This window comes from Lampris incognitus, chromosome 17 (assembly GCF_029633865.1).
Source record: "Lampris incognitus isolate fLamInc1 chromosome 17, fLamInc1.hap2, whole genome shotgun sequence".
NCBI lineage: Eukaryota > Metazoa > Chordata > Actinopteri > Lampriformes > Lampridae > Lampris > Lampris incognitus.
Window position 1 is genome coordinate 27,327,630 of NC_079227.1, and position 24,477 is coordinate 27,352,106.

A 24,477-nucleotide genomic window follows, 5' to 3' on the forward strand; every position below is an offset into this window, starting at 1 on the left:
TTCAAAGGAATCTGTTGCCGTAAATTAACATGTCCGGCTCCCAACGTCAGGACGTGTATCGCAAAACAAAACACCGAAAGTCGGCTGCATTTGAGCGAATTTAGAATTTGGGCTGCCTTACGCCTTTCTTCCTATCCATCTCACCTTATTTAGATTTGTATCGATAACATTATGGAAGTGTTACGTCCAGCTCTCCTAAATATAAATGGGAGAATATATAGGCGAAATGCCATTAAAGAAAAACACTATGAAGATGAAGACGAAGAAGACTTTTCGTACTTTGGGGCACCAGGTAGATTGGTTAACGCTGACCCGCAAGCTTGTGTGATAACAAATTGCCTTCAGATCTATTATTTTAGGTAACAGTAAATTGGCGAAAAGAGAGGTGGCGACGGCAAAGGAAAGGGCGTATGGTGGTGAGTTGTATAAGAGGTTTGACACTAAGGAGAAAAGGACTTCTACCCGTTGGCTAGACAGAGGGACCGAGCTGGGAGGGATGTGCGGTAGATTAGGGTGATCAATGACAGCGATGGAAATGTGCTGACAAGCGACGAGAGGGTGTTGAGAAGGTGGAAGGAGTACTTTGAGGGCCTGATGAATGAAGAAAATGAGAGAGAAGGTTGAATGAATGGTGAAGGGTGAATCAGAAAGTGCGGTGGATGAGCAAGGAGGAAGTGAGGGGCAGCTGTGAAGAGGATGAAGAGTGGAAAGGTGATTGGTCCAGATGACATACTTGTGGATATGTGGAGATGTTTAGGAGAGATGGCAGTGGAGTCTTTAACTAGACTGTTTAACACAATCTTGGAAAGTGAGAGGATGCCTGAGGAGTGGCGTGGAAGTATACTGGTACCGATTTTCAAAAATAAGGGTGATATGCAGAGCTGTTATCATTATCGGGGTCACTTGAAGTGAGTATGGCTGGGTTGTCTACTTGTGGGTCTTCAGATGGCTGTAGAGGCTGATCCACACACTTTGGTGCAGTGTGGGCAGGGCAAAGTGGTGATGGTTGAGCCTTTTTCGCTCTCCTTGCGGTGCTGTTGCTTTTTCTCCGTGGCACAGTGGAGTTCCATTTCATGATGTGCAGCTCCTCCCTGAATGGATTTCTTCCAGGAGCGCCTAGCCAGTGGAATATATTTCCAGTTGCTCAATGTGATGTTGAATTTCTTCAGACTGGTCTTCATATTGTCCTTGAAACATTTCTTTTGCCTGCTGGGAGTTCACTGACCTTCCTTCAGGTGGGAGTACAGGATCTGTTTGGGGAGACGTGCGTTGGGCATGCAGATGACATGGCCTGTCCATCGGAGTTGGTGCTGAATTATTGTGGTGGTGATGCTAGTCATGTTGGTTTCTTCTAGAATGCTGATGTTAGTACGTCTGTCCTTCCAGCTGATCTTTAGTATTTTTCATAAGGATCATTGGTGGTATTTTTCCAGGGCTCTCAGGTGCCTGCTGTATAGGTGGTCCATGACTCTGCTCCATACAGCAGGGGCTGGGAGAACAACAGCTCTGCAGACCAGGGGTTTTGTTTGGGCCTGTCTTCAAAGACTCTTGTCCTGAGTCTGGTGTAAGCACCACTGGCACAACTCAGACGATGGTGACCTCGGAGTCGATGTCAGCTTTTGAGGAGGGAAGTAGTAATTACAGTAGCATAAAGTTGATCAGCCACAGCATGAAGATATGGGAAAGAGAAGTGGAAGCTAGGTTAAGAGGAGAGGTGACGATTAGCGAGCAGCAGTATGGTTTCATCCCACGAAAGAGCACCACAGATGTGATGTGTGCTTTGAGAATTTTAATGGAGAAGTATAGAGAAGGCCAGGAGGAGTTACATTGTGTCTTTGTAGATTTAGAGAAAACATATGACAGGGTTGAGTGGTAGAGAAGTATGTAAGAGTGGTGCAGGATATGTATGAGGGCAGGGTGACAGTGGTGAGGTGTGTGGTAGGAATGACCAATGGGTTCAAGGTGGAGGTGGGATTACATCAAGGATCGGCTCTGAGCCCTTTCTTGTTTGCAATAGTGATGATGGACAGGTTGATGGGCAAGATCAGGCAGGAGTCTCTGTGGACTATGATGTTCGCAGATCACATTGTGATCTGTAGCGAGAGTAGGGACTCAAGCAGGTTGAGGAGAGCCTGAAGAGGTGGAGGTATGCACTGGATAGAAGAGGAATGAAAGTCAGTAGGAGTAAAACAATGCATATGCATGAATGAGAGGGAGGGCACCGGAATAGTGAGGATGCAAGGAGTAGAGGTGATGAAGGTGGATGAGTTTAAATACTTGGGGTCAACTGTTCAAAGTAATGGGGAGTGCTGAAGAGAGGTGAAGAAGAGCGTGCAGGCAGGGTGGAGTGGGTGGAGAAGAGTGTCAGGAGTGATTTGCGACAGAAGGGTACCAGCAAGAGTTACAGGGAAGGTTTACAAGATTGTAGTGAGACCAGCTATGTTGTATGGTTTGGAGACAGTGGCACTGACCAAAAGACAGGAGGCGGAGCTGGAGGTTGCAGAGTTGAAAATGCTAAGATTTTCGTTGGGAGTGACGAAGAAGGACAGGATTAGGATCAAGCATATTGGAGGGACAGCTCAGGTTGGAGACAAAGCAAGAGAGGCAAGATTGAGATGGTTTGGATATGTGCGGAGGAGAGATGCTGAATATATTGGGAGAAGGATGCTGAATATGGAGCTGCTAGGCAAGAGGAAAAGAGGAAGGCCAAAGAGGAGGTTTATGGATGTGGTGAGGGAGGACATGCAGGTGGCTGGCGTGACAGAGGAGGATGCAGAGGACAGGAAGAGATGAAAACGGATGATCTGCTGTGGTGACCCCTAACGGGAGCGGCTAAAAGTAGTAATAGTAGTAGTAGATTTTAGATAACAGCCACAACCAATACAAAAGACAAAGACAGCGGGTGTAGGGCAAAAAAAAAAATATATATATAAAAATACCATACAAACAATAGGCCTGTATGATGTAAAATTTAAGCGATGTTGAATATGTGTGTATTACAACAAGTAACAAACTACGAAGGAAAGCTATAACCATCTCACCTTCATATATGTCCATCCCATTTCAGCTTCAGCCAGCACACAATCATGTATATGAGGTGTAGTCTATATACGACAGCGATAAATATCACACTGACAGTATGTTTGTGCTTGACAAAACTATACAGAAAGTCAAGAATTTACAGCCGAAGAGGTCTGTGATAGCCACTGCATTGAACAAAATGACAAAGGATTCCGCTGTGCCATTGATGTCCCAAGTGTCCTTTACAAGTGAGTTATAGATAAAATGTACACATCTGATACTTGTCTTGCTTAGGTTAATATGTGACAGAGATTTTGTCTTAACAGCAAGAAAAGTGTGTTGTTTTGTGTCTTTGTTACAGATACATCATTGGGAAGAAAGGAGAGACTCGCAAACGTGTAGAGGCAGACACAAAGACATCGATCAGCGTTCCAAAACAAGGCGTGGAGGGTCAGATTGGTGAGGGTTTAGACTCTAAAACTGTTAATGTTCAAAATTTCTCTTAAGATTTGGAGCAAATCTGAACAAAGTGGAGGTCTTCTAATCAGGGATGTCTCCAACCCAGGCTCTTTCCTGAGCATACAATCAATACAAGTTCACACTTTTTGGCGTATGCATCCCACGTAATAAATAGATTTAAACCTGTGTTATTTGTACGCAAAAGGAAGGGCCTGGGTCAGATATCTCACACACATTGCAATACCGAGAATTTGCCCTCAACTTTCTTCTTTCATCTGACAGTTATTACAGGTCCTCGAATGGCTGCAGTGTCTTCTGCGGTCACGCGTGTTGAACTCTTGATTGAGAGTTTCAGGAGGAAACAGCCTTTCACCCACTTTCTGTCATTTGCTCTGAATGATCCGAAAATTCAAGAGGGATTCGTGAGATTTAAAAATGAGGTCCTTGAACAGTGTTCACAGGTAAGAGAAAAGAGAACAATGTGTGGTAAGAATGAGGGCTGCAACTGTATTGTTTTTGTTTTACATAATCTAAAACGGAAAAAAAACCCCACATTGGGTCTTACTTGTTACACAGGACCATGGGATAGATGAAAGCATCTTTCAAAACCCTGCTAAGCTTCATCTGACAGTGGGCACCTTAGCCCTACTAAATGACATGGAAGTGACCAAAGCGTGTGAACAACTCCTTGAGTGTCAAAACTTCCTCAGGTAGGTCTCTAATGAATAGGCTTTGTTTCAAGTTTGGTATATTGTGTTGTCGACCTGTCTCCTCTGCACTCTCTGCAATTAGGGACATCACAGAAGGAAAACCACTACCCTTGGAGGTTTCAGGTATTGAGTACATGAATGATGACCCTGCCATGGTGGATGTCTTGTACGCCAAGGTCAATGTGAAAGATGGCTCTGACAAGTAAGTGTGCTCTGCTTGACAATAGCCCTTATTTTGAATTATGGAATTACTTTACACAGCAGTACTTCACTTTCTCAGGCTTACTGAAGTTTCATCAACCTTACTGCGTGCCGTTTTTTTTTTTTTTTAATCTCATTAATAAGCTGTACTGTTTAAATTGAGATGCCACCTGTGATCTTATCTGTTCAATAGGCTGCAGATGATTGCGGACCGACTGGTAGAGCACTTTGTTTCTGCAGGTTTGATGGTCAGGGAATGGGACAAAGTGAAGCTGCATGGCACCGTGATGAACACTGTGTTCAGAAAGGATTCCACAGGTACCACAGACATTTAAAGCTGTTCAGCTAATACTAAACTATGCACAAGGCTCAGCATTTTCACCGAAAAATACCTGGATTTTTTAAAAGGAGAAGATCGGTTTAAACACCGATAAATTCCCAGACTTTTTCGCTGAAAAATAAAAACCGAAAACACTGAGCCTTGACTATGCAGTAGCTCTTGTGCTGCATATTTTGGAAGAAAAAAAAAAAGAAAAGCAAAATGTGATCATCTTTGATCACTCCGAAGAAGTTGAGCCACTAAATCTATTTTCCAGTGTCCTGTTATTATCTTATGGCCTGGCTTGAAACAGCAATGATGAAAAAGCTGAATTCTGAACAATACAAAAACACACTCTAGAAGAGAGCCACCTGGCAGCAGTCTTCCTGTATTTGGCCACAGCTATGTTTACGTGTACAGGACAGCGTGTGTTTTCCAGCCACTCGGACAATGGCTTCATTCATTTTAGCCATGGATCAAGTCCAGTCCTCGTTCTCAAACATGAGTTGACAGTATGGTGCCCAACAGCACACCACAAAACAGAGGAAGGGTCAATGGTGTTTACCAGTGTGAACAAGGGCTTCAAATGTAGTTGCTTCTTCTTTTTGTTGTTAACTCAGTTCCTGTTGACTTCATGAAAATATATTGTGGTCTTTGTTTCACCAATGAAATTATCCTGACTCTGGCTTTGCCCACAGCTCTCTAAACAGTGGCAAGTAAACATGTTTATTTGGTGAGGAGATATGCCACTAATCTTGGCTGGACTTTTTTTCGCAGATATCTGCTAGTGGCCATTTTGTTTATTGTTTTGTGTTCCATCATGTTCTTGGGCATGTCTTTTACTCTGGTGTTTTCTGTTTGAGTTTTTATTGGGGTTTTTTTTTGTGTGTTTTTTCTTTATCTAGCTGAAGACGGGGGTGGTGCAGGAAGACAAACTCTGAAAGACCGAGAGGCCTTTGATGCCAGGAACCTATTAAAGGTTAGAAGAAATTCACCCGTGTTAACCACCTAGAGCACTGCTAAATGAAAAAGGAGCAACAATTTAGACTGCAGCATGTAACAGCAAAACAATTAACTTGGTTATTTTTGATCAGTCTGCCTTCTGGTGGCCCTCCACCTAAAACCTAAGACAGGGATAAGACGGCAGCTGTCAACACATGAGGTTTTTAATTTAGCTCAGAATGTGCTTTTTCCTGGCCTAGCTTTTGCATATGTGCCTGTCAACAGCCTCGGAATTGGCATGCAAATACAATCTTGCATTCCCTAGTCTCTCAATAAACAAGAAAAGGAATGTGACACCAGGAACGCACTAGAGATGAGGTGGTGACCTGAATGCACTTTCTCCTTCATGCAGAGAATGATACTGATTATGGTCACAGTGGAAAAATAAACAATTATTTCTACTGAAAATAACACGAGGTCACCTGCCAAATGTTCCACCGAGTTCTTGAAACCATCGAAACACTATGTTTTTGAGCGCCCTTGCCTACTTTTTTATCAGAATGCGAACTTTTCAGAAACACATCTTTGACTAACAGAACCGAAGAAAACTGTGATGCCTGTCATCAGCTTCTAACACAGAACAAAACCTGTAAAGCTTCTGTAGTCATATTTGGTTGATAGTCCATCAAACTGTTATTTAAAGTTGATGTTTGTGCTTTGCATTGCAGAACTTTGGTGACTACCACTTTGGAGAGTGCCCCCTGAATGCTGTCCAACTATCTCAGAGGTTTTCAACGGATTGTACTGGTTACTATACCTCTGCTGGCAGCATCAGCTTTTCATGATGAGCTACAGGGCTGTGCAATAACTCAGGTAGGACGTCAGAAAATGTTCTTAAAATTTTCCATTAGGAGACCAGTCTGGAAGCTGTTTGAATAATGCGGATGTCCAGTAGATGGCAGTATGAGAATTCTCTGAAAGGGAGATGATAATTTGGTAACTTTCCCCCCCATCCTTTAAAACCCACTGGGGATGAAATCTTTGGAAATAAAATGATCAGAGCACTGAATAATTGAAAATTTTAACCAAAGCTCATTAAAAAGATGGCCCATGGATTCACAAATATTCTAAAATGCTCTGTGCAGTTTTTGGTTTTGTTTTTTTTGTGGAAATTTTTAGAAGTTAGTCTCCAGTGAATTGGTTCGGTTTTTATATCAGACAGCAAAGCTAAACATCATTAAAGCGGACAACAGACAGAAAGACACATTGTATCAGAAAAGGCAATTTAAAATAAACACAAAAACAAGCAAAATTGTCAAAATCACTACCCTTATATCACCTCTGATCTTAATTTTGTGAACAAAATCAGTGAGTCAATGCTCACAATTCATCATGCCAAATGCATGCTGGTGTCATTTTGTGACGAGCAGAATTTTTCTTAGCTGAACAAACTTGGTCACATAGTTTGGTCATTTGTTGTCTAGGACAGAGAGACGTATTGGATGGCCATCTCCTTCTGTGGAGCAGCTATAAATAGATGTTATAGCTGTCCTCTCCAAAAGATGATCAGTCTGTCTTATAGCAGATTGGCAACAAAATAGACCAATCAATCAATCAAGTTGCATTCAATTCTGTGCCCTATGATGAAGCAGAGACAAATGCAACTGCATGCAGATTGCCACACAGTGTGGTGTCTCATGACAATGGGAATATTTCAACATTTATGTACATTGAAAAGCATGCATTTTTGTTACATATTTTGTTTGTACTGTTTATTAAGCAGGCTGGCTGGTTTGAAGCCCTGAAATTTAATAGCTCCTTATGGATTTTCACAGTAGTTGCTTCCACTGTGACAAGCTAATACTTGTAGGGCTACAAACTGAAATACAAAAAAAAAAACAAAAAAAAAAACAGTGGTTAAAACAAGAGCAAAGCTCCTCCTAGACTTGGCAGAGGTAATATATGAATATTCATATAGAACTGTGAAGATGTAGCCTGAAAACTGTCCAAACCTCACGTTGCTGTCATGATAACAATCCTCTCAATGTGTTCAGCTCAAGGTATGTTCCTACTTCTCATTTGGAAGGGAATTTTCGAAACGAGTCTTGTATGAGCTCGATAAATGGCATTTTCTTTAAGAAACTGGACCACAGGCAATGCAGCTTTAGCTTCTATCCACTGGCCATTCTTGTGAGGTCATTGTTTAGGAGGTTTCTTGTATATCAGGTCTGCTTTTAGATCAGTAGTACCAAGGTTTTTTTGAATACTTCTCGGAAACCACCTGAAAGCACCATCTCCACAGTTAACCTTGACGGGCAAGAATTCCTTTGATGGGAAAACAAATTCCATTCCATGATCCAAACCGCTTATCCAATGTAGGGTCACAGGATGCTGGAGCCTATTCTAGCAGTCATTGGGAGGCAGGCGGGAAGACACCCTGGACAGGCCGCTAGTCCATCACGGGGCTGACACACACACACATTCACACCTAGGGACAATTTAGTACAGCTAATTCACCTGACCTACATGTCTTTGGACACGGGGAGAACATGCAAACTCCACACAGAGGGCAACCCACAATGACCCCCAAGCTTGGACTACCCCGGGGCTCGAACCCAGGACCTTCTTGCTGTGAGGCGACCACGCTAACCACTGTGCCGCCGTGCCGCCCAAAAACAAATTATTAGTCATTAATTGTAAGGGGAAAAAAAGTGCTAGAGGCATAAGTCTGGCTCTCCCTTTTTTGAATAAGGCTCAATCCAAAGCAGATGACAAAAGCGTGAGGATGTAGGAAACAATATAGAAAAAGGGGCACAGGACACATGGGACACATTTTACAGGACAAAATAAGCTTTACAGCCCTTTAAACATGGCGACTGAGATGTTCGATAAATGTAGTCTCAGCCACGCACTGCAAACTAATATCCAAGGATCACCAATTTCACTTCGTCTCATAGCCTCATGAATGTGTTAATGCTTTGGTGACATGATTTATTGCACCAGTGGTTTTCTTGGTTGTTTTTTTTTTTTTTCTCTGCAGCTTTATTTTCATTGTCCTTCCCATACGGTCTACAACCTTGCTCACGCCTATGTCTGTCGACCGTAACAGTGAATACGGTCACTGGATGCACTGACTGACCCTTTTGTCTCGCTGTCATAGCTTGACGCTGCTCAGCTCCCCTCGAGCACCTCGTCGTACCTTCCCTCAATGGGTGCTGCCCCCGTGCTTGGTATGCAGGAGGGCAATCACTCAGTGGCTATGAATTAACACCAATGGGAGCCGAGGGCACATTTCGTCTGTCACTCCCTGCCGTCCCAGTCTGTCCATCTCATACTTATGCGCCGTGATTTTTCCCGTGTTCCCAGAACAGAAGCCATTAGATGCGAGTATGCAAATTTCGGCCGACCAGCCACACACACACACACCGTTGATTGTGGCACTGTCTCTTGAGTGTGTAATTTATCTTGCAGACCTGCGATGAGCGCACACCTAATCGTCCATAGCCTGGCTCCTATGAGCGTGCATGCTGGTATGTAAGGGCCATGGCTACATTTATAATCTACACTCAAGTAACATAAGATACAATGAGCAGTCTAAGAAATGGAGAAATGCCAGTTCTTCTACTCATTATCACAGAGAGAGAGAGAGAGAGAGAGAGAGAGCAAGCTAGAGGATCATTTGCAAGCTGATGAAATTCAATGCGACTTTGCAGTCTTGTTTCTTTTGGCAGAGACATGATTAAGGACACAGATGTCCCGTTTAACAAATGTGTTCAAAACACATGTGAGCGCCATAAGTCAGGCGCAGCTATAATGGAATTGTGAAGCCAGAATTTACTCAGTATTAGATTTCAGATGAGGAGTGTTGTCTTTAGATAGCCGTGTGTTTGTTTAGCTGCGCAGCTAAAATAAGTAGCGCCCCCGAACATTATGGTACACCTTTTATTCAAAGGACACTGCTCTACTTTTCATAGAGAGGACCTCACTAAGAAAACGGCAGAATTTTTTTTTTTTAACAGCCGATTAATGTTCTGCATTTCCACAACTTCGTGTATAGTAATTAGGTTTGGGGTAGACCATAGACGAAATGGTGCTCCTGTGTTTGCATGTGTACTTTGCATGTGTGTTTGCATGGGATGGCTTGTACACACAGCTTGACTTACATCTTCTGGGTCCCCGCTGCATCTCTCTCAGCCTAATTAGTCAGCTCTGCTTCCAGCGGTGAAGACTTCCACGCTGACCCTCGAGGTTTCGAGATGTTCATGTGTTCCTTTCAATAAGCCTGATAAATGAGTTCACGCTAACCGTTTGTGGTTCCATGGACCCGTTTCCTGTATGGGTTTTCCCTGTGAAACCGTCCCTGCTACTGAAGATTCAAACATTAGGCAGTAGCTGAATATCAACTAACAAGTGAAGTAGTTCAAGTTATTATTGCAGGTTTTTCGAATTTGTGTGTGTGAGCATTACCATATGAGCCATAGGCTAGATGTGTAATGTTAATCTAGCTTTCGTCCTATGAAGTCTGCTATTTCTATCCAGTGATGACCAGTTTACTACCCACAGAGCATGTTTGCCGGGGGGATTTGTTGAAAGAGAAAACAGGCCCATTCAATTTGTATTCCCCAATTTGGAAGAAATTATTTTAAATCTTTTGACCTTTTTTTCTGCGTTGGTTGGTCTGGGGAGAAGCTGTGATTTTGTGGAGACTGAAAGCAAGGCAAATTTGTAATTTGTGATATTGGGCTATACAAATAAAATTGATTTGATTTGATTTGATTTCATTTCAAAGTCAAACTTATGCCACTACTCCAAAATGCGGGGAATGGAAAAGATTTCCTCCACCAAAACCCCCAACAGGTAAGAATGCCTGTCGTGTTTTGTAGCTGTGGTATTTCTCATATTGGTTAGTCTTGAAACTCACAACTGCAGTATCGAGCTCCCAGTATTGTTTAGGCCTAAATCCAATTTGCATATTTAATTTCATGGCCGTTGTAAAACGAGCCTTTTATCTAAAGTGAATTTGAAATAAGTCTCAGTCCATCAATGTCAAGCTTTGCAATACATTTTTAATATGATGTTCAACACCACACCATGCATTTTTTTTCTAATAGTGTAGCCTCATTAGAATCAAGCCCTCGAGGATCGCCTATGTCTTATAAGATCTATAAGGGATCAGATGATGTTTAGCAGACATGGCCTTTAAGATGGGGGGGATGTGTTTGATTTACATGCTTTGACTGACTAGGGCACACATGATGTAAATCAAGCTTTCAATTACTTCTGTAAGGTCAAGGGAACTTTTCCCCATCATGTGTCCTTCCTTTTAAGCCGCTTACATTGGCGGTGTTCATTTAAACGTGCACGGAATATTTAAAACCGAGCCCAATTAAGAAATACACCGAAGGGATGTTAAGGGGGGGGAACAACTTGAGAGAGGACTCTAATTCTATTTAGGTCTGTTTGATATTGCCAGTGCCAGGTGGTACCCTTAACAAACCTGGATAATTTGACTGTTTTCTTTCTCAGAGGGTCATCAGATGGCATAAAACGATCTATCCGTCAGGAGCTGGAAAGGTGCTTTTGCAAAACGCGGCAGTTTCACAGATCCGACCAATCTTTCAAATTTGGATGTCAGTAGTGCAGTGCCCGTTCAGATGTAATCCCCACTCCGACCACAGTGTGGGTTGCAATGGCAGTGTGGCGCCGTCTGTCCGATCGTCACAGACAGACAGACAGATAGACAGAGATTCCTTCCATTTTAGTGAGATTGGTGATGAAATATTTTGATAAGCCAAAACATTATGACCAATTGCGTAATTGGCTGTTGGTCATCCATGTGCCGCCAAAACAGTGCCGACCCACAGAGGCATGGACTCTACAAGACCCCTGAAGGTGTCCTCTGGTATCTGACACCAAAACATTAGCTGCAGATCCTTCAAGTCCTGTAAGTTGCGAGGTGGAGCCACCATTGATCAGACTTGTCAGTCCAGCACATCCCACAGATGCTCAATCGAATTGAAATCTAGAGAATTTGGAGGCAGGGGAAATACCTTGAATACTTCATTATGTTCCTCAAACGATTCCCGAACAAAAATCTTTGTAGTGTGGCAGGGTGCATTATCTCACTGAAAGAGGCCACTGCCATCAGGGAATACCATTGCCATCAAGGGGTGTAGGTGGCACGTGTCAAATTGACATCCACATGAATGGCTAGACCCCGGGTTTCCCCAGCAGAACATTGCCCAGAGCATCACACTCTCTCCACCTGCTTGTCATCTTCCCACACTGCTCCAAGGTCCAGGTCTGACGCTGGCGTGCCCATTGTAAGCGCTTTCGATGGTGGACAGGAGTCATCATGGACACTCTGACTGGTCTGTGGCTATGCAGCCCCATACCCAGCAGAGTGTGATGCACTGTGTTGTGACACATTCCTCCCATAACCATCATTAACATTTTCTGTGACTTGTGCTACAGTAGACCTGTCGGTTTGGACCAGACGGGATAGCCTTCATTGCCCTCGCGCATGAGCCTTGGACACCCAACACCCTGTCGCTGGTTTGTAGTTTGTCCCTCCTCAGACCACTGTCGGTAGGTACTCACCACTGCTGACCGGGAGCACCCCATAAACCTTGTTGTTTCAGAGGTGGTCTGGCCCAGTCATCTGGCCATAACAATTTGGCCCTTGTCAGAGTTGCTCAGGTCTTTACTCCCGCCCATTTCTCCTGCATCCAACACGCTTGACTACGAGAACTGATTGCTCGCTTACCATCTAATCTACCCAGACTTTGACATGTGCCCTTGTTTGGAGAGGATCAATGTTATTCAGTTCACCTGTGAGTGGTCATAATATTTTGGCTCATCAGTGTATGATGTAACACCTTACCTTTTTTTTTTACAATATTTTTTTTTATCAGCATATATGGATTATGTATGATGCGTCTCATCAGTTGACAGTGAAATGCATGGGCGTTTGCATTTCACACTAATCACTGCGTCACTAATGGGCATGAAAAGTGTCTGACGGGCTGTCAAGGCAGTAGAGTATTTGAAACGTCTAATCAAAGTCTGCAGTGCAGACGGCAGGTGTTTCACGCAGCAGCTTTTTATCATTCAGTTGCCTATCTGTAGCCGTCAGTGTGTGTTTACCGTGGGGTCCATTCATACGCGTGTGCGTGTGTGTTTGAACAGCAGCTTGCCAGGAATACTGCTGGCTTTGTGTGCTGCCCTCTGTGGAAAGGGGGGATGAAAAGGTGGAGGACACTTCCACATTATACTCAGCTGGCTTAGCTGTGGGGATGCAGCGGTGCGAAATTGCCCTTGTAAACACATCTGTTGAAACGTGTTGATTTGTTAGGCATTGCATTGCTTCCTTGAGGTGCTAACATTGAAACCAATAAAGAGCGAATCAATTTCTTTTTTTTTCTTCTTTTTTTCATGCATGTTGAGCGCTGCATCAGCCATTTAATTTTTCATCTCTCGTCGTTGCCCGCTATGAACGAGAACAGTTTGAAATCTCTTCATGCTTGACTGTAGTGAATCTTTCTGCAACCTACGGGATGAAACTGACGGGAATTGTTCTCCGATAGTAGATATCAGCCGGATAATGGAGACCCCTCAATTAAATCGTCCATTTAAATCAACCATGTCAGATTGAAAAGTGAGTCTGACTCCCGTCTATTGTGTACTGTCTGTTGTGTGAGAGAGGAGCTCTGCCCTCTCCCATCTCTGCTGTGGCTTCCTGCACTGCAAAATAGCAGCTACATGCACGGCAAGAGCAAACTGCTGTCAGACCGCTCCCACCTAACTTTGCTGTTTTCATAGCTGTGTGACCCAGTTTGAATTCAATTGAATTAAATCTCTACACATTAATAGCAGCTCCATTTACAGCTGTAAGTCGTTTGAGATTAATTATTTAATTGCTCCTGCCAAGGCTTACTCTGTGCTCCGCTATCAAAACAACTTCTTTTGATTGATAAACTGTCAGTGAACATACTTTCAGGTCACATATTTTTCCATTTGCCTCTTTTTGCTGTGGCAGCTGGTGCCAGTATCGCTGTGTGAGAGAAAGAGCTGGTGGATTTGTGGCCCTGTGGCCATCACATTGGAGCAAAGAGCTAACAAACAAAACAATCCTGATATGTTAATTAATGATTAGAGAGTAGTGAAATCAACTTTGCTTTTGGGGGGAAGTGGGCATTTATATTCACATAATTATCGCTTCTAACTTATCTGCCTGAATAATTGAAACTGAAATGAATAGACACTGTTGTGCAGTCTCTGCAGTGCTTATTTGAGCATGAACCTGCAAACCACTTGTGCGTCACTTGTGGGTGCTCTGCGCTTTAGTTTTTTCCGCTAGGATAAATAATTGAAATGACTGAATAAAATGAATGACCGTGTGTTGCAGGTCACAGATGGATGTGGCAGCGGGGTGGACGGTGTTCAGTGTGGCCTACTGCCGAGGGAGCCACGTTCAACCTTTACCCATCAAACGAAACACAATGCTGTCCACACCTGTGCATCGTCAACACCGCGGAGGGCGTGCCTTCAGTTTAACTTTGTGTACGAGAGCCGCAGCAAAGTTTCCGTGGGAAGTCATTATCTGATGTTTTCACACAACCGTGATTTCAAAAGGCTGGCGACAACACGTTGTCAGCCTACGCGGTTGCCACATCTTTTGACCAAAAAAAAATGCATGTATTTTATTTTGATGACAGAAGGTGTCATACTTTAACAGTCTATGTAAATCTTGCAAGAATAAACAATTACTCATGAAAATCTGCCACTCTTGGCCTTTTGCAGTTGTTTTTCCTCAAGATTTTTAAAGGCATCCATCCATTATTCAAACTGTTTATCCTACGCAGGGTCATGCTGGAGCCTATCCCAGCAGTCATTGGGTGGCAGGCGGGGAGACACCCTGGACAGGCCGCTGGGCCATCACAGGGCCGACACACACATTCACACCTAGGGACAATTTAATACGGCCGATTCACCTGACCTACATGTGTTTGGACTGTGGGAGGAAACCGGAGACCCCAGAGGAAACCCACGCAGACACGGGGAGAACATGCAAACTCCACACAGAAGACGACCCGGGACGATTCCCAAGGTTGGACTACCCCGGGGCTCGAACCCAGAACTTTCTTGCTGTGAGGCGATCGCGCTAACCACTGTGCCACCGTCACTTGACGATGCTCATAGCTTCGATAAACACCAAAGCTTGTGCCTGGTATTGCAAGATGCAAGTCATATTTGGGAGTTGCTTTATTTAAATTTTAAACATAGCAAATATTTCTAGATAAGCAACCATGTAAAAAAAAAAAGAAGCAATTCTGCTGTGTTCCAACAGTGTTGCGATATTCAAATGAGGCACTCCTCCCGTCGGCTCCTTGTGTGTAAGGTGATTATGCCTGGTGAACAGGAGAGATAAGTTTTATCGACCTCCTCCGCCTATGGAGCAACAAGGGGAGCTGAATGACTGGTTAATCCCCCTCACCATTAAAATCTCCCTTCCACATCTCAACTCACACGACTGATATGTATATAGGATGACTTTAGACGAGCCTGGCTGGATGACTCATTTTCTCTGTTTTTTTATTCCCCACCCTCACTCGAAAACACCATCTGATTGATGGAAGCGACGTTTCTCTAACATCATTTGATGGTGCGTGCATGCAAAAGTCTTCCTGTCTAGCGGCGTGTCTGATGTTCAGTCAGTGTTGTTTGGCTTGTTCTTTTAGGGTTGTTTTTATTTTTTTTTAGTTGCATCGTCGCACACATATCTTGTTCCACTGAGATGTGCGCACATGGGTCAAACAAGATAAAGACCTGAGCAGTTATCCCGGTTGTTGCTCCCTCTGTACGAGATGCTTGTGCTTCCTACAAATCACTTTCAGCCCCTAAATATTTGCAAGTGCATGCAGTATGGTCACAATGACGGCGACTGCACCAGCAAGTATCACGACGCTGGAAGGTTTTGCTAGATGTGTATGGATGAGATGTGGACTGAATTTACTGGCATGTCTGTCCTGATGTAGGCTATCTTCTGTGCTGTTTATTTAGAAACTTGCTTGACTGTCAACGGAAAGTGGGGCAGCGGGTTGCATAAGCAATGCAATTTGGGGCATTTTCCATTACATTTCCATTGATGACAGAACCATTAGATGGTTTGTATGCATGCTCAATAATCCAGGTAAGAAAATCAAAGAAAGTTGAATCAGTCCGGATGAACTAATTCAACTTTCTTTGACCAATTAGATGGCTATCCCTTCTTAAATTAAACAACACACTCGAAAAAATAACCAAATCCATCCATCCATCCATCCATCCATCCATCCATCCATCCATCCATCCATCCATCCATTATCCAAACTGCTTATCCTGCTCTCAGGGTCGCGGGGATGCTGGAGCCTATCCCAGCAGTCATTGGGCAGCACCCTGGACAGGAGGCACCCTGGACAGGCCACCAGTCCAGCACAGGGCTCACACACACACACACACACACACAACACACATTCACACCTAGGGACAATTTAGCTGGCCGACTCGCCTGACCTACATGTCTTTGGACTGTGAGAAGAAACTGGAGCACCCAGAGGAAACCCACACAGACACGGGGAGAACATGCAAACTCCACACACAGGACGACCCGGGACGACCCCCAAGGTTGGACTTCCCCGGGGCTCAAACCCAGGACCTTCTTGCTGTGAGCATGGGCATGAGATAGATTCCCATATTTTGAATCCTAACTGATAAACCCACAACCAAATAGCCGTTTTATTGCCAGGTTATTTTTTTATTCGCTCTAATAACCGCCTTGGGGGCCTGGTGTGATTTTGTACAGAGACCATCTTCGTGGCGTGAGCAACCTAACCTGGTTTGATTGGAATCGGACACAGCACAGCGACAGAGAACACTCCTATGTAAAAGGCACAAGCTGAAGACACCAGCATCTCCGGAGGCCTTTAAAACAACCAAATATAGTCACTCTCAACCATTTATGGAGGATGATGAAATGGTGTCCCGGGCTGCCCCCCCCCCACATTATTAGAAAGATGGAGCGCCCAGACGACTATTGAAATCTTCACGCTGTTTGTCATTGACCTCTGCAAAACCTCAAGGAGATAAGTGGGCTGAAAGCGTGACAGAATAAATATCACGCAAGACATTAAAAGTTGGCTTACTCCGATTTATCGCTTTAAGTCCCATGGATCCTTTTGTCTGCGCCACCGTGTTACCACTACAGATGCTGATGGATTATAATAGGCAGCGTGAGGCTCCTGAGAGCCTCCTGCAATTAGAGAGGTTATCGCCTGAGAGTCTGCTGGATCTGGAGGTGTCCTGGCTATCCCGCAAAACCCCTGTCAAACCCACTTTATGACCGCAAGACGAACACATCGGAGCCCCTTACCAGTTCTTATCTGCTCGGTTTTCCACTTTCTATTGCGTCTCGTAGCTGTTTTCTGCAGTCTCTCTCTGCTCCTGTCCAGGTCTGGGTTTCCAAGCAGCATCTCGGTCCTGAAAAGGTACGAAAGCTGAGACTGACAATGTGGTATTTTTCAATGCACATGGATATGATGTTACGATCTGTGTGCCGTACCCCAGAGTGAGCATTCACAAAGTCAAGTCAAATGTATTTGTATAGCCCAAAAATCCCAATTTAGCCCCAGAGGGCTCTACAATAACATTACACTCTGTACAGTGTTCAACAACCCCTAACCTCGGACCCTCAATTCAGAGGAGGAGGAACGCCACAGGAAAACAACAACAACCGAGAAACCTGAGGAAGAGCATCAGTAGATGGATGCACGTCTATCCATCCTCTTTCAGGACAGATAGATCTGCAATAGGTGCCAAGTGGACAGGGAGTAGACAAGCAATGACGGATTACAGATTGGCACAGAAGACAAATTCGGACAACAAGCCAATGTATTAATCTATGCCCTGACCCACAGAACTAGCTTGTCAGTGGAGACCACAGAGGGCAATCTACTGGCCAGCTCACGGGAAGCGTCAGTATAATGAATTTTCTCTGGAGGCCCCGGCCAGCCGTATTTGACAATTAGTCTACAGGACATTCATCTTGACACTTTCAGTCATGGCATTTCTTATATAAGCCCCACACCCAACACATCATTGTCCACCGCCACACAGCGCCGACACGCACAGCCGGCCATCTCTGCAGGATGCCCATGCGTGTCTGCCCCCTTCCCGATGATGCTGTTCTGCAGGTCCAGGAAAGTCTGCATCTGCCACATCAACTGTTTTTTTTTTTTGGTCGCAGGGTCTGAGTTATAGTTTGGCAAGCTGAGCAGCATCCAGGAAATGTGATCCTGCCTCTGGCTACTGAGCAGTGGCCAATATCGGTAACGTTAAACCCAAATGAACCTGAGTGGAGCATTGGATTACGTTTATCTCGTTGGGAATGGAGAGCTGCGTGTGTGTGTGTGCGCGCGTGCGTGCGTGCGCGTGAGAGAGAAAGAATCAGAGTTGAAGGGAGGAATAGGAAAGAAGATGTCGAGATATGACAAATCTGTATGGGTCACACTTCTTTCTGGCACGATGAACAGCGTCACGATAGCGGCTCTGGCCGTTTTGATGAGAGTTAAACGCATCACGGTGTCCAAATATAGCACGGAGGGAAATTGGGAATCGTCGTAATCTATTTATTTACTTATTTGTCGTTTCTAATTATTGATAAATAGCTTCACACTTTTGACTTCGCCACCCATCCACGTCCCTCCTTAACCACTCCCCATCGCGCGCTCTCTCTCTCTCTCTCTCTCTCTCTCTCTCTCTCTCTCTCTCTCTCTCTCTCTCTCTCTCTCTCTCTCTCTCTCTCTCTCTCTCTCTCTCTCTCTCTCTGTCTCTCGCTCTCTCTCTTTCTCTCTCACTCAGTCACTCAATAACTCTTCCCCCCCCCTCTCTCTCTCTCGCTCTCGCTCGCTCGCTCATTCTCATTCACCGGACCGCTCGCACGTCGTAGAGGAGCGGATCTGAGCGTGTATGCGGAGCCCCGGACGGAGGACATAGGAAGATAAAAAAGCACCACCGGGCGTCATGGCTGATATGAGAAATCTCGTCTGCACGCTGCTGCCCGTCTTCCTGCTGCTCGGCTTATCGGCGCAGGTAGACGTGAAAAGTGGGAAAGAAGGAGAAAAAGCTGGGAATTTCATGGAAGATGAGCAATGGCTGTCAACCATCTCTCAGTACAGCCGTAAGATCAAACACTGGAACCGCTTCCGAGACGTGAGTCTTTCATTTGAGCAAGTGTAGAAATGTCTAATGGCTTAATTACACATAATGATTACGGATATCGTCCCCCACCCCCTCTAGTCATTAATGCACAGTTAACTGTCGCTCTAAAGTGCACACACACACACACGCGCGCGCGCGGACGGCACGCACGCACGCGCACGCTCACACACGCGGTCTACAAGGTTTTATAAGGGGGGAATTGACGCAGGTTTACCGCAACAACCCTTAAACTTCAGTCATAACACCGCATAAAAGGTGTTGCATAGCGGATTTACGTCTAAATAATTGTGTGTGTGCGCGTGCGTGCGCGCGCGCGCGTACATATCTGCGTTTTTGTTTTCGTGACGGAAGGATGGAACAGAAGTATAAATTAACGCTATTTTAAAAGGGGGAAAAATAATCATTTTCCTTTTTGCATAAAGTGCTCATTAAATTGGCAAACGCCATACACCCCAGAGGTATAAGTTGGTCCTTGGGTATTTTTCATCTAGGTGTCTCTGTAGCTGTTTGGTCTAATAGATGGAAGAAAAACCAAACAAACCCTCAAGGAAATCTTTTGACATTTGCCAGGATGAGTTCGGGTCTACAAGGCCACCTCTAAGCTCCATATGGGTGACTGTGATATTGTGAACGGGAATTATACCAGTGTCTGTGCCCGCTGATCAATACCAATTGATCTCTAACCACTGCCCTTGCATATAGAGTGTGCTCTCGGAGTGCTGGATCATTTAGAGGACGTCTGGCGTCTGAAATGCCAAAAACCACACACCGGCACAACAATTCCGTCTCAAAAGTCACAAATATTCAATATGGAAACAAACTCACCCTGCTCCCGTGTGGATTTGTGTTTCCAGACAGGCAGAGCCCGCACGGCCTGTAAAAGGACTGCTTTGTTTATTCTTTTCAGCCATGCAAAGAGAGCGCCGTACCCTCTCCTGTCACGGTCCACGACACAGCCGGCCACAGAGCAGGTGGGGGGGGGGGGACAGACAGCGGGCATGATTTGGTGGGCAGGAGACTATGACGTAGGGTGTGGCTCTCCGGTACAGGAGAGACGAAAACTCCCTCTGTGCCCAAGGACAAAACACATGGCAAGAAACGCAGCGCCCGAGTTCTCTGAGGGGGAGTTGGCTAGCAACCGCTTCCAGTCCCAGCCTCCACCTTGACAACCGGACAGTCATTTTTTGATGTCATTGCCGAGAAATACCACTCAGACAGATGCTCTAATCAGTATTGCTCTTGGTAATGATGAGTAACCTTGATGATGATGATGATGATGATGATGATGATGATAACGCACTGAGCCCTGACTGTTATAGATTCATATTTCCCTTCAGAGACCCTGGCCTGAGACGACTGGCTTTGAGGTCCCCCAAAGGTCCCTTCATAGAGGTGGTTCACGCGTGTGCCTTGTGGTGTATGCCTTATTAGTGTTGTTATTAGTGCCCGTCTGTGTGCGATCCTGGCTTTTATCCTACTGTTGCCCAGCCTGTCAACAGACTGTGCGGTCCTATCCGTGCATCGCTAGGGTCGTGACTGACTAACAAGACTACAGATTAGTTGCTTCGATTTCCACTGCCACCAGTGAAAAATTAAGCGGCTTTGGTGGGAATTTGATGTCAGGGTTGAAGTCTGGCATACACGCACACCTCGCCGGTCTGTTTACTTCCTGCTTACAGACCTGTCTCTCTGTGCTCCATGTGCACATCCAGATGATGTGGAGCAGGTCTGCAGGACCAGTGTGATGTGGTAACACAGAGGGCCAGTCAGCATCTATTGATGAACTCGTGGCACGGCTCTCCAATACACAGGGCAGGGGAATTCGGCCTCCGGCCTGTTCCGGGGTTAATATCCTTTTCCTATTGTGTTTAAGAGGTAATGTGAGATCTGCAGGCAGATGAGATTTTCAAAAAATATGCAGCAACTAAATATAAAGTGGTGCTGCAAAATCCCTGCGTGGGCTCCATAAACACAGCGACGTCGGTTTGATTGATCTGAGCGGTAGCTAAATTGGACTAGTGCGTGTACGATTATCCGACATGGAAAATAATGAGGCCACACAAAAAGAAAGAACAATAAACCGCTGAGGCCGGGGGGGGGGCAGTGTAATCCGCAGCAGGTTGGAGTGTGTTATACAAGCCTCATTATGACTGGCATTGCTGTTATAGCCATCATTGGCGGAAATGTCAAGACATCAGATCCCACGTCGAACGATTTCCCACATCCGCGACCGCGTGAAAAGTGGGGACGGGCGTGCGTGCACACTTCCAATGGTGCCAGAAACAAAGAGGGTCAACAGGTTACAACTGCAAAAAAATCCGACACAGCGCGCCTCGCCTGGGGTTTGCTCGGGTTGCTTCCTCTTCAGGGGATAATGCACTCATTAGTTAAGAAAGGGAGCAGCTTGACGCGTCTTGCTTGAGGACACGCTTTTATGTCGCTCAGCTCTGGTCCCGAGCCCCGCTCCGAGGTGCTTTGTGACGCTCTCGGTCTGCTCAGCGAGGGCTCAGGCCAGCGCAGAGATGGACAATACTTGTGCTGTTCATTCATGGCCAGATCCTCTCATCTCTCTGTGCAGTGCAAAGAAGAAGCTCATTAAAGAGCAGCGCGGCCTTTTCAGCCAACCACAGAAGGCTGCTTAGGTTTGCACCTGCTATACTGCCAGCTACATTTTTAATGAGGGAAAATTGCTACATCCTTTCCAGGCAAATGGCTCCCCGGTTCCCTTGGTTGTTACAATTATGTGAAGCAAAGGTGGGAGTGATGAGTGGCCGTGGCAACTGGGAATTAATTTGATTTAGGACAGTGATTAACAGAGTAATGAGATAAGAATGAATAGCTCTCCGCATATTTACGTGAGCCTTTTTTTCTTTTCTTTTTTTGCACTGTTTAAGTTAAGTTAAGGTGGCCAGATTTTGGTGATAACCCGGGGACATTGTGACAACCCCCATCCCCAACCCAAGGACAACCAGCAAACCCCCGCATATACACCCATCATCAGTTTCAACTCATTTTGCTTCATTGGCGTGACAAAAACAATACATTAGTCCTGCCAAAGCAAAGTCAATATAGATATTGATAATAAACACTGACGGAAAAAACAATCTGATCAAATAACAACAAGTTTAATGAAGACAATATTAGTAATAACAGTAATAATAAACTAGGTTGTGCATTACAGTCAGGTAAAACTATGGTTTTTTTCCCATTCTAATGCCTTGTTTGGGTGGATACGCAATTGTCCATACCTGTGTGCACACATGAGGATGGTCGAATTTGAGTGTGTGTGTGTGTGTGTGTGTGTGTGCGGAACTCCTCAGAAGTTTCGTCTTTGGTTACAGGTTGGATGAATTGGGGGTTCTGCCAGCAGTTTGTCAAGAAAACGTAATTTTAATTTTTTCTTTTTTGATAAACCATCTAATCTTGCCAATCAATCAGTTTCTACTGTAGCACCTGTGAGGGTAAACAGACATCTAGGACCAGAGACGAGGTTCAGAGGGGCAGTAGAGGGATTAAAACAATGACAATAGTAGACCACAGACCCGGAAGTAAGTTTAAATGCCGGCTTGTTTATATTAACCAGCGGTTAGTAATAGACACAAACATTAGCGTATTTGGTACCACAACATAGACTTACACAGAAAATTTGACATTCAAACCACTCAAACTCACAAAATTCACCCAATTTCTTGGGGAAATAGGTGTTATACCCTTTAGTTTCCCAGTTTAGTTTGACTTAAACCTATTTTAGGTTTTTGCTTCTCTTATTTTTTTCTTTGAGTTAAGTCTGTTTAGATTCTCGTTCTATTTTAGTTTATCCCTCTAGGATATGTTAACCTTTAATCCTAGTTAGTTCTCTTGGGTTCAGCCTTTTGTTTGCTTCCCTTAACCAGAAAACATAAATATTTCACAGTAACACACTCACCTGTATTACCATATACCTCAAAACTACTAATAAATAAAGTAGGAGTGCCCGGGTAGCATAGCAGTCTGTTCTGTTGCCTACCAACACAGGGATCTTCGATTCGAACCCCCGTGTTACCTCCGGCTTGGTCGGGCGTCTCTACAGACACGGATCGGCAGAGGGGATGCAGCAGTGGCTCGAAGGAGTGGGGTAATTGGCCAGGAACAATTGGGGAGAAAAAGGGGGAAAAAGATCCCTCCCCCAAAAAATAAATAAATAAAGTAAAACACAACTTAAATCTTAAATACAACTCAAAATTTCACCATCCAGTGTGTAACCAATAACTCCAGACTGCACAAATCAATGCCATAGTCCCCTGTTTAAGACTCTTGAGCTGTCCATAAGCGTCCACTAATCTGGGCTGCAGTGACCCTACAGTAACGTGAGTGCACATGAAATTTGAGATAAGAATTTGAGTCATGCTTAGAGTAGCATTCACATAATTTAAAAAATAAACTAAAACAAATAAATTGAACTGTTAATTTGCATCTATGTAAATAGAAAAAAAAATCCTAGTTGGCAATCTCAGAGACATTTCCGAGGGCAGTGCACCCAATCCAGTGACTGTCCCCAGAAAACAGGGACGTCTGGTCCCCGTAGTTTAAGTACACATGAGAAAAGGATGTAAAAGCAGAAAAAGGGGAAGAAAAGGAAGGAGCCTAAGTCTAGAACAGAGTGTTCATGTGTTGGTTTTATGGAAGCATCATGATACTTTACCCAAAGAGGGATCAGTGGCAGTAGGTTTTCTTTTCTTTCTTTTTTGGCCTCCTGTGAATGAGAGGCGGAAGGAGGCTCGGCCTCTGATCCTGGATCAACACCGTTGCCCTGTGAGAGCTTTCTGTTCACTTTTAAGGCCTCATTTTGTCTTCCTGTGGCTGAACGGTGACCGCGGTGCTGTCAGCGACACACACAACTCCCTCGCTGATACAGCTCAGAGCCAGCCTGCCATCTGTGGGTGGGGGGGGGGGTGGTCTTCTCTTGTCACTGGCCTCGACCAATTATTAGCTTCCCACAGGATTTATGCCTCGTCGCTAACAACCAGTGTAATTAGGGATATGAAAAATTAGACAAAGAGGACTTTTTGCAATGGTAGATGATATGATAATAAAGCCCATCTCCAATTAGAAGCATGCAGCAGTGTGGAGGCTGAAGCTGAGAGACCAGAGGAAATAAATGAGCCAATATCAGTCTGTTTTCTCAACTTTGCAAAGCTGCAAATCAGCCCATCAAAGCAACCATCTGTGGAATTGTGCACGTTGTGCACTAATGAGATCAAAACACCAGGATGAGCAGAGTCCTTGCACACTGATGTTTTCTGGCTTTCCGGTCATTCCCATGCATGGCCCTTTTTTTTTTCTCTCTCTTTTTTTTTTTAATCAAGCTCAGAATACTTTTTCCCGAAGTGAATGTCAAAGGGATTTGTTGTGCATGTTTGGACTGCTCCGATATGATTCACACAGACGCAGAACAGAAACGGAGATCCTGCTGGCTTCCCAACGCAGGCGTGGGTGATTTCTAATTGAGTGGAGTGGCGGTTGTATGCCACCGCTCCCATGGAAAAGCTTTGCCTGCTAGACGGCAATTTATGCTTTGCGTGACGCAAA

At 44.7% G+C, this 24,477-nt stretch overlaps 2 protein-coding genes across 3 annotated transcripts in view; both read left to right on the top strand.

Moving 5' to 3' along the window:
• The first annotated feature begins 30 nt into the window (after window positions 1-30).
• Window positions 31-14,430, top strand: ascc1 (activating signal cointegrator 1 complex subunit 1). 2 transcript variants are annotated; one of them, XM_056297320.1, is made up of 10 exons: window positions 31-292; window positions 3,167-3,269; window positions 3,383-3,480; window positions 3,763-3,941; window positions 4,057-4,190; window positions 4,273-4,392; window positions 4,585-4,709; window positions 5,616-5,689; window positions 6,381-6,525; window positions 14,060-14,430. In XM_056297320.1, exons 1-9 carry the CDS (start codon window positions 172-174, stop codon window positions 6,495-6,497), a joined length of 1,071 nt encoding a protein of 356 aa, XP_056153295.1. In that variant the 5' UTR covers window positions 31-171; the 3' UTR covers window positions 6,498-6,525; window positions 14,060-14,430. The 2 variants fall into 2 exon arrangements, with proteins under 2 accessions (XP_056153295.1, XP_056153296.1); XM_056297321.1 differs by lacking the exon at window positions 31-292 and adding an exon at window positions 532-711.
• Window positions 14,431-18,689: 4,259 nt separating this feature from the next.
• The window catches only part of LOC130127738 (testican-2-like), a 35,393-nt gene continuing 29,605 nt past the window's right edge, over window positions 18,690-24,477 (top strand). The window contains exon 1 of the mRNA XM_056297460.1: window positions 18,690-18,900. Within this exon, the coding sequence (XP_056153435.1) occupies window positions 18,712-18,900 (189 nt within the window). The 5' untranslated portion in view covers window positions 18,690-18,711. The remainder of the gene's footprint in view (window positions 18,901-24,477) is intronic.